This window comes from Vulpes vulpes, chromosome 16, assembly GCF_048418805.1.
Source record: "Vulpes vulpes isolate BD-2025 chromosome 16, VulVul3, whole genome shotgun sequence".
Classification (NCBI taxonomy): Eukaryota; Metazoa; Chordata; class Mammalia; order Carnivora; family Canidae; genus Vulpes; species Vulpes vulpes.
Window position 1 is genome coordinate 11,667,603 of NC_132795.1, and position 19,538 is coordinate 11,687,140.

General features: G+C 32.4%; 1 protein-coding gene across 4 annotated transcripts in view; it reads left to right on the forward strand.

The window, feature by feature from the left end:
* The window catches only part of ERBB4 (erb-b2 receptor tyrosine kinase 4), a 1,095,199-nt gene that overhangs the window by 800,092 nt on the left and 275,569 nt on the right, over positions 1 to 19,538 (forward strand). For all 4 annotated transcript variants that reach the window (XM_072742096.1, XM_072742098.1, XM_026002035.2 and 1 more), the window contains exons 9-12: positions 1,262 to 1,388; positions 7,941 to 8,014; positions 8,977 to 9,067; positions 11,421 to 11,620. In XM_072742096.1, coding sequence (XP_072598197.1) covers positions 1,262 to 1,388; positions 7,941 to 8,014; positions 8,977 to 9,067; positions 11,421 to 11,620 — 492 coding nt within the window. The remainder of the gene's footprint in view (positions 1 to 1,261; positions 1,389 to 7,940; positions 8,015 to 8,976; positions 9,068 to 11,420; positions 11,621 to 19,538) is intronic.

Consider the following 19,538-nt stretch of genomic DNA (forward strand, 5'->3'; position numbering starts at 1 on the left):
AAAACCATTTTGAAAGATTAAATATATAAAATAACAAGGAAATTTACCGTAAGTATTAAATAAATCTTGCAGATAATTCCTGTTACAGACTTTTAGTGGAGAAAGAAATCTCTTCTAGCTATGGTGTTCAAATTCCTCACTCGAATGAAACTAAACAGGATGTAAGTACAGTCCAAATTTTCTGAATGATAGTAAGCCTTCCAAAGTATCAAAGATTGCCTTAAAAAAGTATTTATTTGAGAGAGAGAGAGAGCAGGCTCACAAGCAGGGGAACAGCAGATAGGGAGGGAGAAACCGACTTCCTGCTGAGCAGGAGCCTGAGGCAACGCTCATCCCAGGGCTCGGGGATTATGACCTGAGCCAACAGACCTTTAAGGACTGAACCACCCAGGTGCCCCAAAGATGGCCTTTAAAAAGGGCAAACTTCAGACTTACTTTTAGACTACATTCTCTTTCTCTTCCCTCTTTCTCTCTCTCCCCCCAACCCTACACTCTTTATTTTGCTTGTTTTGTTTTTAAGTAGAGCCTTCAGAAAGTACAGGTAATAGTCAATTTAAGAATTTAAGTGTAGGACGCCTGGGTGGCTCAGCCAGTTAGGGCTCAGGGGTCCTAAGATTGAGCCCCACATTGCGCCTGTGCTTAGCTGGGGGTCTGCTTCTCCCTCTTCCTCTTCCTCTCCCTCTCCCCTCCCTTGCTTGTGTTCTCTCTCTCTCCCCCTCAAATAAATAAATAAAATCTTAAAAAGAAGAATTTAAGTCTAAATCCTTAAAGGGCTCTTGATTCTGGTTAAAACCTACATCATTAGTACGTTAATATACATGGTTAATTAGACCAGTGTTTTTAAAACCAGTTTGTATAAATTATTTTACTTAAGTGATCAGGATTTAAAAGTATTAAAAATGATATCTTAGGGTGGATGAGAAAATAGTTGATTTAATGTGGCAAAGGCAAGTACTGATAAAGTTTTGTTTTAGTTACGCCTGTGTTGTGTGGGTATCCTGGGACTTGATATAAGATTTGATTCTTATGCGTCATGGTCACTAGACTATAATGCAGGGACAATGTTTTATAGCAGGCCCAGCAATTAATGTTGCATGAATAAATTATTATTTTATTTGTCGGAAAACATTTTATTTCTTATGATAAACTTTTTTTCATTTTATAATGAAAAAATACTCTTATTTTACAATAAAAATGCAATAGATCTATTGACTGAACACAAAGTTTCTCAACTCCCTGACTGTGAGTCTTGTTTCTGCAGCTTGTGATGGCATCGGCACAGGATCATTGATGTCGGCTCAGACTGTGGATTCCAGTAACATTGACAAATTCATAAACTGCACCAAGATCAATGGGAATTTGATCTTCCTTGTCACTGGTATTCATGGGTCAGTATTAAATTTTTGTAGAAAATTATTTTACAAAGTGTAGACAAAGCTTAAGAGATTCTTTAGCTTTGTCTGTTTGATTCGTTTTGTGCCAGATGAGTTCTGCCCTACATTAATGCTCTTCTCCAACAAAATAAAATGTCAGATTTTATCAGCAGTGAAAGTAGCAACCACAGTTTTAAGATACATAGACTATGAGTTTAGTAACTACTTAGATTTGGCAATATAAATTTATATATAAACTAAAATGTATATAGGATATTCTCAAATCCACAGATTTCAGAAAGATTGATACATTTTTAGATATGTTTAGGGAAACCATGTCAATGAGTGAAGTGAGGAATTTCGTTGAAATTCCTAACTGATTAGTTCAGGACAACATAAATTAATGTTCCTTTTAAAATGTATCTCGTAGAAAACAAATCAGTAAGTTGAAATTCTCTTGAGCTTTCAGAAATTCTTTTTGCCCTGATATATCTTCTTCTCTTTCTCTTAGGTTAGGAAATTAATACTAGTACAGGAGATCTAGTAAATGAATTTCATTTTACCAATAAAAATTGTAACATTTTTCTGGGTTTCTTCATTACAGAACCACCTGCTGGTTTTAACTGGGAAAACAACCAAGTTTGTATGCTTTCAATTGTAATAAAGATGTCAATAATTTTACTTTATATTTTATCTATTTATCTGTATTACTCTTAATCCCTAAATATTAGTGCTACAGGCTAGCGATAAAGAATATTACTCACATATTTCAGTTCAAAATCTTAACTCTAAACATATATCAAATCATTTCTAGAAGCAAAATAATTTAACACATTATGAATAAATATGTACAAATAGGAACAGCAAGAGAAATAGAACAAAGTGTTTCTTTCCATACAAATAAATTACAGTAGGTCTTATTGCATAAAGCATTTCTTTACTTTAAAATGTAGCTTTTAATATGGGTTCATGCCAGATACTGTAATGGTGTGTACACACTTTCTTCCCCATATATGTTATATTCAGCCCAAGAAATGTTTAAAAACATATATATATATATATATATATATATATATATATATATATGGGGTTAAGGTTTCTAAATTCTCTTTAATAACATGGTGACTTGGTTACTCTTAGCACATACTCCTACATGGCAACAATCTGTTGGAGATGGGTGGTCTTATCCATTTTGAGATAGGACAACCAGATTTACCTGAGTTGCTAGTAACCCTCTGAGCCCATTTACATTGCTGTCCTCACCTCCTTGGCCCACTGGATAGGTGACCTGGGTAAATATTTAGGTCATATGCATAATTGAATGCATATATGACATTTACTAAAACAATATATCCACGTTGTAACTATTTTCAAAACCTAATACCACAATGAATGAAAGATCATATTATGTTAACAGCATCTTCTGAGAAATAAGAAGACATACCTAGTTAATTCACATTGTCTGCTTCCACACCACGTATAATAAAGGAATTGGCCTCAAGTCCATCAATGTGGGGAAAGATTGGAAAACATAGTCTCATAAATTGCATTAGGGAAATTGTTTTCATACTAATCAGACCCAACATCCATCTTTTATATATTAAGTGTATTCCTACTTATTTTTGAATTCAGAAATAAAAATCATAGATAATATAGCCCACCTATCTATATAATTTTATGAAGTGATTCTAATTCTCTAATTGTGATTTAAAGAAAAATGCAAGAAAAGTAATGGATAATAAAGTATGCATTGATGGGAAAATGCTTAGCTTCTACTTATAATGAAAGTTTGTATGAGAAATAATATTAGAAGTCATTCTGCACAAGAAGTATGGGGAAATAAAGAACAGAGGAACAACTGAACACTGGAATAGGAAATAAGTAACAGACATTGTTATATGACAAGAGGAAGACAGAAATAAATACCATTCAAATAGAGGCGACATGATTACAGAATTACACACAGTCATGGTATAATCAACTATGAAGTTTGTGCACATGAGTCCTTAATTGGATGGGACATTTTAAGGTTGTTCAAGACATGAGGCAAACCTTTGCTGTGAAAGACATTTAATTTCCTTGTCTGGGGGTTATTACTAAAAGTCTATAATGTCCCCCAATCTCTATTACAACTGATATGCCTCTACACTTGTCCCAACTTCCCTTTTTGGGGGGGAAATATTGACCCCATGGAGAACCACCACAAGAATTCTGTGATACTTGCAGGATTACGAACCAACAAAAGCAACCCAGGGATGGTTACTGTTGTAGGTAAAACATGAGTGGGGAAATTTGACAAAGACAACCTAATACACTTCAAAATTGTTATTATAATCTTAGTTCCTTATGGAGCATATTTATCAAAAGCCTAGATTTATACTAATTGTAAAGTGGTTTTACATAAAATGAATCATCTAACATCCAGAATAGGGGAATATTAATAAACAAAATATAAGAAAAGGAAAGCAGTGATGTCCAGATATAAAAATATATTGCACAATAGACACCTTATAGCCACAAATTTATGAGAAGAATCATTACAAAGTATAAGACTAATCTAGACTTTCAAGGAAAACAAGCTTACTACTTACTAATTCATTCAGGAGAAAATGAATTATAGAAAACTGACTCACATGATTAGAAATAGAAAGGTAAACAAAGCCTTTCTTAAAAATGAGCTCAGAAAGTAAGAGTTAAAGTTCCTACTTCAGTAATATGATCCAAACTAGTTTGATCTGAGGCTCTAACCGTACACAGTTTTACTGAGTTTCTTGGCTTCCATCATGTGTCACATGCTCAGTTTCTTCCAATGTAAAGTTGAGAATTGGGTTTATAATAAATACCTACCTTCTCTGGTTAGTGTAGAGATTAAAAACAAAAATTATTTTTTTAGTGCTCAGTCAAGTATCTGGCATATTGTGAAACATTAATAAATGTTATAAAAAAAGAAAAGGAAAGAAAGAGACAGGGGAGGAAGGGAGGAGGAGACAAAAGGGAGAGAGAATTTTAAAAAAGAGAAGGAAAAGGCAGTGATAAATAAAAATCTCAACGACTATATCTAGTTACAGCACAACATACAGTGTAACATTATTTTGTAGACAACTGAAAACCAAATAAAGGCAAAGTTATTGGCGAGGCAATATTTCCTTTATGGTAAGTGATACTCCTTAGTTCAGAAGATTATTATTTCTTCTTAATCATAGCACTTAACTTGGTGTATTTATTTATGTATTTATTTATTTTAAAAAAGATTTTATTCATTCATGAGACACACACACACACAGAGAGAGAGAGAGAGAGAGAGAGAGGCAGAGACACAGACAGAGGGAGAAGCAGGCTCCACACAGGGAGTCCGATATGGGACTCGATCCCAGGACTCCAGGATCACAACCTGAGCTGAAGGCAGACACTCAACCACTGAGTCACCCCAGGCGTCCAACTTGGTATATTTTAATACTAACATTTATAATTAATATTATTTTGTCCCAACCATAATATAGAAGGCATTTTCCAGGACAAATATATATGTGGTATATGATATTTTTCATACCCAGTTTTATTCCAATACAAAACATATATCCTGAAACCTTTCTCTTGATCTTGGGGAGGTATTGATAAAAAGTTAATTTAGTAGATCTAAGACATCTTATAAATGTATAGGCATTATGTGTATTATGTATACAACGTATACATGAGAGGTTTTAAATGTGAGTAACATGGAGTATTATAAGCTAAAACTTCTAGTACATTAAAGACATGTTTTTACTCACTTAATTCCCATTACCCTCGGTCTTCTATTTTTTCATAGAATATATGGTTTGAGTAAAATAGCTAAGGTATTTCTCTAAGCTACTAGGTAAAATCCATAATTAGATGAGATTATGCTTTTAAAAAACAAGTTTCTGCAAAAAGTAAACCTACTGTCAATTCGTCAATTACAATTTTAACATATAAAAGAACTCAAAAAAGTTAATTGGCATGTTAAGTTTATAGTTCAGTGGTGTCATTGCCAGAAATAGACTAGACATTCCTACTCCTTTATTTAGAGTGAGAACCACAGGGAAACCTGCGTTTAGGGTTAGCCCTAGGAATGTTCACTTTTCATCTCTTGTCATTTTTGATAATAGTCATATCATGTACTTAGAGTAACAAAATGCTCACCAAATAAGCATGTTCATGCTGCGTTGCAATGAGACACAAGCAAGAAAACACTTAGAGAAGCGTATAATGATGATATACAATAGAAAAGAGAAATGGGTTTGGTGAAAATAAAGCGATTTCAATGGAATTGTAAAAATATGTTTCTCTATCCTGAACTTTATCTTGGATCACTGAACACAGTAACAGGGTGGACATAAAGTTCTTACACATGGCTCAGCATTTAGCTAGGGACGTTCTCAATTTTAAAGGACTATGGATTTCAGGTGGCTATAGGATGCAACTCCCTGCAGGTACTTTGAAGTTGGTAAGTAGGAATCTGTCAACTTATTTTATGAGAGTCCTGAATCTCTAAAATTAAGTATATAAAATTTCTGTGGTCCATTGGGCTTCATATGAACAGTCCAGAATTCATTTCATTCCTGGAAACTTGGAAGTGTTCTCAGTAAAGGTTTGGACTGACCCCATTATTGTGTGCTTGCCCTGAATTTTGAGTGTTTCTCAATAAAGCCAAGATATTTGATTATATGACCAGAGCTGTTCTATATCCTGCTTTTCATCAAACAACAAATGGTGAAAGCGCATTCTACTACTGCAGAGCAGATTTTTTCTCTGGATACAAAAGTCTTTGCACATTAAAAAAATGATAACAACAAGATTTTTCCCGCATGGAGGACTTAATTTTTTGGCTTCACATTAATCAAAAGAGTAGTTATTTGTTCGATTTATCTTCAGTTATAAATAGAGCAAGTTTGCCAGAACATTTAATTTAGACTTTAAGCTTTTGAGACACATTCATATCACATTGAGAAAATTCTTAATTATGTGTGAATTATGGGGAAACTCATTTATAGTGTTTCTCCAAGCCTTCTATGACACTCCCTCTTAAACTAGTGGTACATTGAATCAATTACACTTCATAGATTGAAACAGTATTTAATCAAGCAGAGTGTTGTTTGTTTTGTTTTGTTTTGTTTTTTTTAAGATGTAATATGGAAGTATAGAAGCATATGCAGATGAACCAAGTTGAGAGATGAAGGTTGTTGGAACTAATAGTGTTTGCAAGGTTCTAATGGAAGAATGAATTAATGTCATTGGGTTCAGACTCAAATTCCTAGAAGATAGGCCAGCTGTATGCCTTTCTGTTTGTCGGGGGGCTGTAAAGCAACCTGAATGCTCTCCCTATTAAAGCCATATCTAACATATCATTGTATCTTATTGTTTACTTCCCAAATGAAAAAGAAGGTTCTCAAACATGTAAAACAACCGATGTCCACAGCAAGACTAAAGCTCAGTTGATTGCTACGGATGGATACATGCTTCTAAAACAACCTAAGTTCATTGTTCTTAAGTTTGCTCTCTCTTGGAGAAGTGGTTAATGAATAGAATTTAATTTTTCTCTGGAGGGTGTACATTGATACGAGATCTCTACTTGCCCAGGACAAAGTAATGAAACTTAAAAAAAGATGTATTCCTTTAAACAGCTGAAAATACTGCGTGAATTACCCAGGAATGTTTGCTATTATTTGCAAGTATGCAGTTATTTTGTATGGTCAATATATTAAACATGGAAAGTATCTTCCTAAGAAGAAAACTTCTTAAAAATTCAATAAATATTTAATTTTAAAAGGTTATTTTATGTTCATTTTGAAAAGACAGGGCATCTATATATCTATAACATTAATTGCAAAAATATATTTACGCCATAGGAGATGGTATTTTTTAAATCTCCAAAATTTATACCTTTTGGATATTATTACATTTATTATAGACTTTATTTTAGATATTAGTATGATTCATAAAGATGGAAGCATATATTTCCTGTGCTATAAAAACAAATGTAAATAAACCAGATTGGAACAAGAATATTCTAAGTAATCCTTATGAAGAGTAATTTTCATATAGTGTTATGAAAATTCACTAATAAATATAAGGATATAGGAAAGAAGAAAAAATTGATTTTATGTGTTTCTTTTTATCAATCTTATGAAATTGTAAGTGCTTTTAGTAATTGAGGATGCTCTGAGGAGCCCCAAAAGCAATTGTTTTCATCATTACTATTTGCAGAGTACACTCTTCCCGATTAAGAAAAACAAATCTTTAAAGGTAAAATAAAATTATTTTTAAATGGATTTGTTATATTTGGAGGTTCCTTTAGGATAGTCAAACTGGGCCATTCCTCTAGATCTAGAATAGCTTTCATTGAGGAACTCATATTTTATGTCACCATAAATGTCTTCAAAGCACCTTTTAATCCTCCACATGTAGCATAAAATCTTTGGAGAAGACGTTGCTTATCTTTCTATTGTTACTTAAAATTCAATTTGGGTGAAATAACTATAGTCACATTTCTTATGTCTTCCCTCCTTTATCTAATTTAAAATTTGGCTGTATCTCTTGATTCTCTAGAGACCCTTACAATGCAATTGAAGCCATAGACCCAGAGAAACTGAATGTCTTCCGCACAGTCCGAGAGATAACAGGTAATTTTTTAAAGTACAACTGTTGTGTTATGGATTATATGAATTCTAGTGTTTTCTTGAAAATATTGCATAATATTGAAATCAGCAACTTATTTTCGAAGCAAATGCTAGTTTTGAAAATGCATGTCACTTTAAGTGATGGATATCTTTATTCCTTAGCATTTGTGTACATTTTGAAAGCCCATAGAATTTATAAACTAAAATATCCTTGACATTTTTATGTTACTGTGTTTGTGTCAACTGATCTTTGATCCATGTTTTTCTATTTACTTTTTCACAAGAAGTACTATTGAGCATTGATAATATGTGGCACTCATTTAGCACATGTTCAATGAGCACCAGTATGTCCAGGGCTGTTAGATAGTAGCTTATAGGAGACTTATAGACATGAATTGGATATGGATTTGCTATCAAAGAATGAAAAATTAAATGAGAAATACTGTGCATCTGCATGAATGCATTAGGCTGCAATGTAGACATGTGCTGTCATAAGTGTTGAGATAAAGTGGTCAAGCATTTCCAGACAAGTTAGAGCTGTATTTTTCTCTTTATGTAATCAGACTAAGTATTTTTGATTTTAGAAGAATAAAATTAAAGATCATTTAAATCTTTTTATATATATAGTTCTATGACTCTGTGTGTTTGAGAAACCTAGTTTTTTTTTTTTTTTTTTTTTTTTTTTTTTTTTTTTTTAGAAACCTAGATTTTTGTGCTCATTAGTTTGATATTCATTATCTATTGATTATTGTGGCCCAGGAGCTTTGGGTAAGACACTATCTTGGAAGAGGAACTGTGAGATAGAATAGAATGACTCAAATTAGGAATATTCAGTGTCTTTTATTTTTTTACTTCCTGTATTTCAAGACATATTCATCATATTTCAAGGATACTCAATATTAAAACAGTCATTAAGATAATGATAAGATTCTGAGGGTTTTTTCTACTGCCCTTATCTGTTTTAGGTTTCTTGAACATACAGTCATGGCCTCCAAATATGACCGACTTCAGTGTTTTTTCCAACCTGGTGACCATTGGTGGAAGAGTACTCTATAGGTGGGTGTATACGTTCAGAGATGCAGGTCTTCCTGATTTCAAGAGTAGCATCATGTGTACATATGTCAATTTTTCAGCCTCACTGAATCTAGAAATAGTGGGTTTCCATTTTTAATTCCAAAGGTAAGCCCAATGAAAAAATACCCCTGGTTGTGCTTTAAAGGAGGCAAGCTACAAAATAAAGTATACAGGATGAACAATTGATTTTTCAACTGCCTCTCACTTAAAGCAATATTAGTGTTTTGCCGGCATGAAATGCATAAAATTGAACCTTTTTTTAACTTTTTAAATCATAACTAAAAACTACCATGGGATGACTCGATAATGGCTTAAGTGTGTGGGTTACAAATGCTGTTTTACCAGGAAATTCTTGTTTTGTCCTGATGCCATCATTTGAGCCCTGAATCATGGATCTGATATTTCAGGACTTGGCCCACCATTCTACATGCAATGCAATGGAAAAATCAGGGCTCAGAGCACACTGTTCTAAAGTCTAATATCAGTATTTTAATTCACATAATAAAAATATGTGAGTTAATATTTATTAAGCCATTGCTTTATTTTACTTTATTTTAGATTTCATCTGTGTGAGATTTTTATTTATGAACAGTTAAAGGTTGATTTACATAAAGGGATTTAGATTTCATTTTTTCTACTTAAATCTGAAAGATGCCTTAAATCAATATTGTCATCAAATATCCCATGATAACATTTCACAGAAAGTCCACAGAATTTTGCTATTAAAATAAGATCTGTAAGAGTTTTTTTTTTTTGTGAGAGGTTTTAAAATGTAAATTGGAAAAGTTCTCAATAAAAAACTATATTTGAGAGATTCACTTTATTCAAGTGCTACATGCAACCAAATTTTACTATCCATTGAATCAAATGTTAAAAATCTGTCAAACATTATTTTGTTCACATCGTAACAAACAACTTAAGATGGTTATGATGGGAACACAGATTCAGAGAATGAATTACATCTCAGTCAAATAAATACACATGTACTGAGTTTTATATACACGCATATATGTACATAGGTATATATGTAGGTATGTGTGTTTGTATATATATAATCATGTAATCTGTATATATGTATATACACAGATGTGTGTATGTATATATACATACACACACACATATATTTGGCAGCAAAGTATATTTAGATTTATAAATAAAATAAAAGGGGACAGCTTTGATATCAAAATGTAAAATATTGTTCATTAGTTGATTGGAATGTGGGAAACAGATGATTCTTTAGAGAATGGGAAAGGACTTTAATTACAAAATATAGAATATGTTAAAATAAAAATAATTTCCTTGAAATGGTAATTTGTTTCCCCAGTATAGTTGTTATTTAACTTTTAGAGATGCTTTCCCCAGTTGTCCAAGCCTTCTGAGTATTTTTTTTAAACTTTTAGCTTAATTTCATTCTTCTCTTTAATTTTTAATGCTTCCTATCCCTACTCATACATTCTTCAACTATTACAATTATGCTTTGGCTTCTGAGGTATAAATTAAAGCTGCATATCTATAGTCATCCTCTGTAATATTTACCCTCTGAAAGCATGTCTAAATTTATTAAATTGAGTAGAATTAATGTCTTACTTTAGTAGATGAATAATCATTCCATAAAAATTTATTAATTATTTAGCTTTTTAAAGTTTTTATTTATTTAAGTAATCTCGACATTCAACATGAGGCTTAAACTCATGACCCTGAGATCAAGAGTCTCATGCTCCTCCAACTGAACCAGCAAGATTTCCCTAATTATTTGGTTTTATTTTATTTTATTTTTAAAAAGGTTTTATTTATTTATTCATGAGAGACACAGAAAGAGAGAGAGAGAGAGGCAGAGACACAGGCAGAGGGAGAAGCCCGCTCCATGCAGGGAGCCCAATGTGGGACTCAATCCTGGAACTCCAGGATCACGCCCTGGGTTGAAGGCAGTCGCTAAACCACTGAGCCACCAGGGATCCCATAATTATTCAGTTTTAAAACACAATTTCATCCTTGAGGAACCTGAGACTGGGGGGATAGTGGGAAAAATAGTGAGCAGATATATCAGTGGTAAATATGTAGACAGAGAGATATCATTAATATTTATACTTCTAACAAGTAAATAGTCTCCTTTTGGAGGTCAAATGGTTCCTTTTGAAACTCAGTATATATAGCATGTAGAGAAATAATACTCAGATCACAATTAAGTGACTCAGTCTCTTTTTTATGTTCTACTATCATTCTTTTTGGAGTAAAATGTGACATCCTTATTTTACTTCAAGAATGTATGTAAGAAAATATTTATTAAAATATACATATTAAGTATTGTTCCATTTACCCCCTTCCTTCTCTTTAGTGGCCTCTCCTTGCTTATCCTTAAGCAACAGGGCATCACTTCTCTACAATTCCAATCCCTGAAGGAAATCAGTGCGGGAAACATCTACATTACTGACAACAGCAACCTGTGTTATTATCATACTATTAATTGGACAACACTCTTCAGCACTATCAACCAAAGAATAGTGATCCGGGATAACAGGAAAGCTGAAAACTGTAGTAAGTATATTATTCGGATATTAAAACAGAAACTTTGAACATTTTCTGCCATTCTGCATTGGACCAAACAATCGAAAATAACTGAGTCAGAACTGTTCCCTCTTTTTTCTCAACTCTTAAGAAGGAGGGTAGTTAATTATGGGTGAAATTTATTGCATGTTTTTATAATGTACTGCATGCTTGCAAATCTTGCCCAATTGCAAGAAACTTCCTACTGAGACTAAGACTCAACAAGTGTAGGTGGAACCTGGGAATCTAAATATGTAATAAGTACCTTAGGTGCATTCCTTGGACACAATCAGTTTGTAGAAATCTGCCTTATTGAGTTTTCTGTTTGCCTTTTGGTTTCATTGAGTATTTGTCATGTGGGAAGTGGTGGAAAAAATGCAGATGTGTTCTGAAATGTGTAAAAAAATGCTGTTCAAGAAGTGTGCTGTTCAAGAAGAAAGTTTATTTCATAAATACATTTCTGTAGGCATTTCACGGTTTCTTTTTCCATTTATTTTGCCACTTACTGATTCATTCCATCATTTCTTTGTTACACAGAAGCAAATGATGTTTTCATGGGTACATAACTATGCCCTTCCTATCTTATACTTTGATATTTCAGTGATTACTACTTAACCTTTCTGTTTGTTTCTACTATTTTCTTCTACATCTACAATTGCCACTGCAAAAGCATATGTGTCAGACTTACTTATGATAAATATCAAATCAAAAGACTCAGAATTTAAATTATCTGTTACAAATACTTATTGTGATCATAATGAGTCAGTCCTTTTAAAAATCAACCCCTAAGAAACAGTTTGCCGTTGGGATGTCTGCTTATTTGTTTGATCTTACCTTTGAAATAGTCACAAATGTGTATATATATATATATATGTGTATATATATGTATATGTATATATATATATACAAGTATATATATACATACACACACATATATAATATATATAATATATATAATATATACTGCTCAGGATAGCAGTATTCATAAAATATAATTTATAATTTGCGAGGACATTTGTAGCTGCTTTGGACCTTTAAAAATATTTTTCAGAGAAAAACTATATTGTAAAATGCATTTTTTGTTTTCAGTGAGCTCATTCTTCTGTTCCACATAAAATCAAATATAATATCTTATATCAAAATGTGTATATTCTCATTGAATACTATTTATCCTTTTATTTAGCCTGGATTATTTCCATGGTTTCATATCTTTCTGATTTCTGACAGAAAACTGTTTTTCTTTTTTCTAGTACGTAAGCTTCCTACCCCACATTACTATCTGTGTGTTTGTACCCTAGACAAAATAGATTATTCATAGAAGTAAAATAGTCTTCTTCAACAAATTTAGAACTATTTCCCTAAGTCAGAGTGATAGTCTTCTTTTCTCCTACCTCCTTCAAAAAACAAAATAAAACAAAAATAAAATGATAGTATTCCTACTTTTATTTTTTTTAAGATTTTTTCATCTATTCATGAGTGACACACACAGAGAGGCAGAGACACAGGCAGAGGGAGAAGCAGTTTCCATGCAGGGAGCCTGATGTGGGACTCAATCCTCGGTCGCCAGGATCACACCCAAGGCCGCAGGCAGGCACCAAACTGCGGAGCCACCTAGGCACCCCTTATTCCTACCTTTTAGAGATAAGATTTAACTCTGAAAATAAGAAAACCTAAGGAAAAATAAAAGAATCAGAGAAACACATTCTTCCTTGATCTATTTAATCATTTATTAACCCTCATTTACTACTTTCATCTTTTGTGAACCAAATAAAAAAGCTAATGGGAAGAAGAAAATGCAAAAGGAAACTGAATGTAAAAAAAAAAACCAAAAAAAAAAAAAAAACCCAAAAAACTGAAGCAAGATAAGAAAAAAAAGATGTAACTATCCCATATTTCTTTAAAACTTCTAAACTTTTTGTGCAACCAAAAAAGTAAATAATAACAATAAACTAGAAGTTAACTTTTTTTTTTTTTTTTCAGTGTTATGCCTCAGACTGAGTTTAGCCCTTTCAGACCATGGATGTATTTTCTTGTTCTATGCACTTAGAGTTAACTTTTCAGTTTGGGGAAGAAATGAAGCAGGAGAAACACAGTTTTGTGGTGCTTTAGTAAAAAAACAAAAAACAAACAAACAAAAAAAACAACTAAGCATTTTCTTTTTTAAAAAAATTGTAACATCTTAGAACAGTTTTTGCATGAAATCCATTGATCAAAATTTGAACTTTAGTCTAATAGTACATTGGATCCGACATTTTCAGAAACGTAATTACCCTATAAACAACTTTAGAGAGAATGCTGTGATGTTTACCTTAAGCTACAATGGTTCCTCACGTGATTAAAGCCTTTTTATCATCCATAGTACCCTCTGCAAATGCTAAAACTTAAATATTTGCTTCATTTTAAATGTACTGCACATATTGCATTTTTTAGACATCCTCTTAATATACTTTGCACATACAAGATATCCACAAACACACACATATTCGCCACAAGATACACACAAACACAAGCATGAAGCATAAATATATGAATGTGGACACATAACATGTATGCATGTACATACCACTAGAATATATGCGTGTGCATACACACATGTACGTGCGCACACACACAATCACCATAAAATAACTGATCTAAATCAGAACATTGGCTTGCTAACTTAAAAGAGAAGGCAGCCTTGATTTTTAACTGTGTTTTTGGAGTTCAACATGATTTAAGCAGTAATGACAACAAAAGGAAAACTTCACCTCATCTGTAAAGTATGAAAGTGGCTTGAGCAATTGTACAATTTTAAGTCAAAAATTTCAAAGCAGACTTTTTAATTTGAAGAGATTGAGATTGAAGAAACTCTAGGATATGAAAAGCTAGAACATTTTCCTCTTTATTTGTATGGTTATAGCAGGAGCAAAATGACAGTACTGGTTGGAAGGAGTTTTATTTTTTTAATTTTATTTTTTTAAAAAAGATTCATTTAGTTATTTTAGAGAGAGAGAGGAAGAGAGAGAATCTCAGATAGTCTCCTCACTGATGCAGGGCTCTATCCCAGGACCTTGAGATCAGGAGCTGAGCCAAAATCAAGAGTCAGCTTCCTAATAACTGAGACACCCAGGTCCCCCTGGAAGGAGTTTTAGAGCAGGTTAATGAAAGTATTTGAAATTTCTTAAAATATTTAAACATAAACTTTTAACACCAAAACATAAACAGTAAAGAGACAAATACTATGCTAATTCTTCAAATCTGAGTTACATTTGAACACATATACCTTTATTATAAAAATATTTGTACATATGTACTTAAACCCAACATAAACAAGAGAGAATCTAAATTCATAATTAACTTTTCAAAATGGAAATACATTTATTTTTCTAATTATCATTGTTAGAAATTAAAACAATAGACATGTGTAAGAAGAATATATATTTTTGTTTATTGATATAAGATAATGAAGCATAGCTCTTCATTTATAAATGATATAATAACATATATATTTAAACTCCATCCATGTCTCTACTTAATATATTATGAGCATCTTCCATGGCAGAGTTCTACTTTATTGTTTTAAAAAGAAACATATAAAATAGCTATTGAGTAAGTGCCATATTAATGGTAATTTAATTTATTTTGTATTTTTCATATTACCAGTATTGCCATAATGTGACTCTTAGGTCATAAAGCATTTTGCAATGTGCAATCGTTTCTTTAGGCTAAATACTTAGAACTGGGATTTCTGGGACCCCTGGGTGGCTCAGCGGTTTAACGCCTACCTTTGGCCCAGGGAGTGATCCTGGAGTCCCAGGATTGAATCCCACATCGGGCTCCCTGCAAGGAGCCTGCTTCTCCCTCTGTTTCTCTCTCTCTGTGTCTGTGGTGCATAAATAAACAAAATCTTAAAACAAACAAACAAACAAACTGGGATTTCTGTGTAAATGAGATTATTTATGATACATTTTGGTGTATTTTTCTGTATCTTTCAAAAATGCTAGGTCAATTTACATTTGTCTGTCCTAAACAATGTTTGATAAAGAATATTTTCCACTGCTCTGTACAACACTGGATATTATCCTTGGTTTTAAATTTCAGTGATCTGAAATATGAAAAAGAGGCCTTTTAAATTCATATTTTTTTTGGCTGACGTAGTGTCTCTTCTTATATGTTGAATGAGCATTTCAGTTTCTTCTCTTGTAAATTAGTCAGTCATAAGCTTCCATTATCTTCAACTGGGAGTTGGTCTTTTCCTTTTGGATTTGAAAGACCTCATCACAAATTAAATGCATTAAATTTTTATCTCTTGAATGTGTTATGTATAACTTTTCCTCTCAGAGGTGATTTAAGAAATTTTGCCTTTTGATAAACAAACATATTATGTTTTTATCTAGTTAAGTGGATGAATTGTTCTTTTCCTTTTTATGTTTATGATCTTGGAATTGCCTTAGTCTTTTACTTCCAGTATTTTAAAAACCATATTGACAGTTTTAATCCGTCTAGAAGTTTTGGTATAGCATGTGATTCTTTAAAAAAAAAACTTTAATTGATTAGGATATTGATCAAACATAATTTATTGAATAATTCATCTCTTCTCACTAATCTTACGGTCTGCAATATTTCAGCTAAATGGCAAAAGGATGCCAGGTTCTATCTCTCGATCTGTGTAGTTTAATTTCATCTTTACCACAACCTTATAAAGTATAATTATCCCTATTTTGCAAATGAATATATAGTTGTTCAGAAAGTCGAATAATATTCCCACTGTTTGGAGCTATTAAAAATCATATTCAGGATTTGAACCCAAGGTCTATCTAATTTCAAAATCTGTGCTCTTCATTTCACCTTGATTTCCTTCAAGTAAAAAGAAAGTGATTGATTTTCATAAGAAAACCTGATGATTTACTGAAACATACCCAAAGCAGCATAATGTTGAGGTACACACTCTAGAGCCAAATGACCTGGGCTGTAATCCCAAGAAAACTATCTATTAGATGTTTGGCCTTTGGTAAGCTATTTAACATTTATGAACCTCAATTTTATCATTTGGATATGGGGTTAATAATAGTACTGACTTCATGAATGCCTGGCTCAAAGCAAGTGTTAAATTTGTGCTAGTTATTATTATACAATTATATTTTTTTCTATTAAAAATACATTAAATAGTTTATACATACTATAGACATACTATGTGGTATAAAGATACAATTTTTAATTTTATTTAATGAAACATTCCTTCTTGGGGAACAGAAAAGGAAGGAGAAATAACAACGGTCTTCTTAAGGCAAAAGAAAATTCACGTTATCAAGGTGGTAAATTTTAAGTGTGCAGATACACATAAACCATTTGGTAGACATGGAAGAAATAAGAGTGATTATTACTAGGAGCCTAGTAGTTGAGGAGTTTATAAATGATCTGATGAGATTTTAAATGGATAAAAAAAGTCTATGCTTGAGACTCTTCTAAACACCTTTTTCTTTACTCTTTTAATTAAAACATTTAAAAATCAACTTTATAAGTAACAGACTTTGTCCTTTATAAAAAATACCCACAAAATATTAATTTGAGGTTAGTATTTCAGGAGGCAGATATTTGGTGAGGAGGGGTACATTTTTTGTACAAAGAATATAAAACAAATATAACCTTCTACATTTATCTATGATTCTGATGTTCCTGAAATGTGATAGTTGAAAAATCCTCCTCTTTGGACATGAATCTAGAAAAAAAGAAGAATGAAAACTATAGTTAATGGCCAAGAACTAAATCCTTTGAATAACAAACAGCATGATCCAAGTTTATGGGGAGTCATTGAATGTCCAGAATTTAATCAGGACAAAGAGCTGATGAGTGGGGAATCCAGGGTATTTTACACCAATGGATAATAATACAACATTTGCTTAGCATATTCTTTTGTTTTACTCTGGTGATAGTGACAATAACTACAAAATAGTAAGCGTTTTAGTTTTTGTAACATCACAAGTAGTGTTGACTTTCTATAAAATCACAATTGGTATTATCATTATCACCTATAATAGTTGTATCTTATAGAAAAATGAATTTTGATTATAAATTGAGGTTTACCTTGTTTAAAAAAATATTGCTAAGATTGTAGGTTTTCTTACTTTCTCTCTATCCCTTTTGCCTTTAATTTATGCACTCCAAGTCCAGCCCATACTATCTTGAATAAATGTACATTTCCCAAGAAAGAGAATCATCTGTTGGGCCTCATAGCTAATCTTCACTAGAAGATTAATAAACTTTGCCAAACTTTTCAGTAAAACATAACTCAGTACAAAACTTACAGTGTATAGCTTAGGATATAGTGAAGTCATTGTTCTTCTAAGTAATCAGAAGATAGAAAATCTTAATTGTACTTCTAAGATTGTCTTCTTTAAGTTACTAAAGAAACACATTAATACACTCTGCTTTGTAAAAAAAAGAAACTGCAAAGAAGAGCTTCTTATTGTATTCGAAATAGTGCAAAATCTAATTACCGACAATACTATAAAATATTCTCTGTGTTCTTATTAAAACAGTAGTAATTTCACAAATGACACTCCTTCTATTTTGTAAATCTGGCAATTCTGAAAGAATGGAGGGCCTCTCATGTACAAAACCCAGGGTTACTGCAGGCTTCAGTTTTTATTATAAATGGTAACATTTTAATCTGACTTGCTACTAGATTAGTAGTTGAGAAATTTTAGAGCAACAGCTTTTAATTATTAAAAATGGAGAAGTCTGGACTTCAGTTTCCAGAGATTGTTGCTTAGAAAGTGTGTGGCTTGTATTGTAGCTCTCCAAAAGATGCACTAAAGTCCTAAAGCCTGGTGCCTGTGAATATGGCCTTATTTGGAGACAGGGTCTTTGTGGATGCAATTAAGCTGTAAATTAAAATGAGGTTATACAGGAGTAGAGTGGATCCTCAATCTCATCTGACTGGAGTCCTTATAAGAAGAGGAGACACAGGGACAGATACATACAGATAGGAGAGTGCCATGTAAAGACATGTACACACACACACACACACACACACACACAGAGGAAGACAGCCAAGCAATAACAGAGACAGAGGCTGGCATTATGCAGCTGTAAGCCAAGGAACACCAAGGATTGGTGGCAGCCACTAGAAACCAGGGAAGAGGCATAGAGCAGATTCTCCTTTGAGCCCCCAAGAAGGAACCAGCCTGCCAACACTGATTATGAAATCCAGAAGTGTGAGAGGATAAATTTCTGTTATTTTAAGCCACTGTTATTTGTGGCATTTCATTACACCAGCCCTAGGAAATGAATACAAATAGTAGTTTGAAGCCGAGGAGTCTGCATTTTTAAGACCTATCAGATCATTCCAAGGCTAATATCTATGAGAAATTGTTTGAGAAACTACTCTACTCAGTCACATCCCTTATTATTCTCCCTATTATTCTGTAGTCAGAAATGTATTTAAAAGCATAGTGTCCTGATAATTCATTCTTCTTGTGAGGGTCTATTTCCTCAAAAAGAATGTATGGTAGGAAAATTCACAGTTGAGTAACTTAAAACTATTTATTTAAGAATAGTTTTTGGAAAAAAAAAAGAATAGTTTTTGGAGACAAAGATAAAGAATGAACTTTGAAAAACATCCTACAAATAGTATTCTATTTTTCTTTTTACTAACATAACATACTCCATAAAATGAGAGAATATTTAATGATAGTTTACAAATTCATTGAGTAATTATACTACAATATATTGTACTATTAAATGTTATGTAGAGTTTCAGCAAAATACTCAGAAATTTATTTTACTTTTTTTACAGTTAATGTGCCTTCTGAGAGGTACTTTATAATGTGCTCAGTCTTGTAAGAATATTCAAGGACTTTCTAATATTTTGTCACTGCTGCCTGTCATCTTCTCCTATTAGAATTTTCTTCCCGAGTCCCATCAAGTT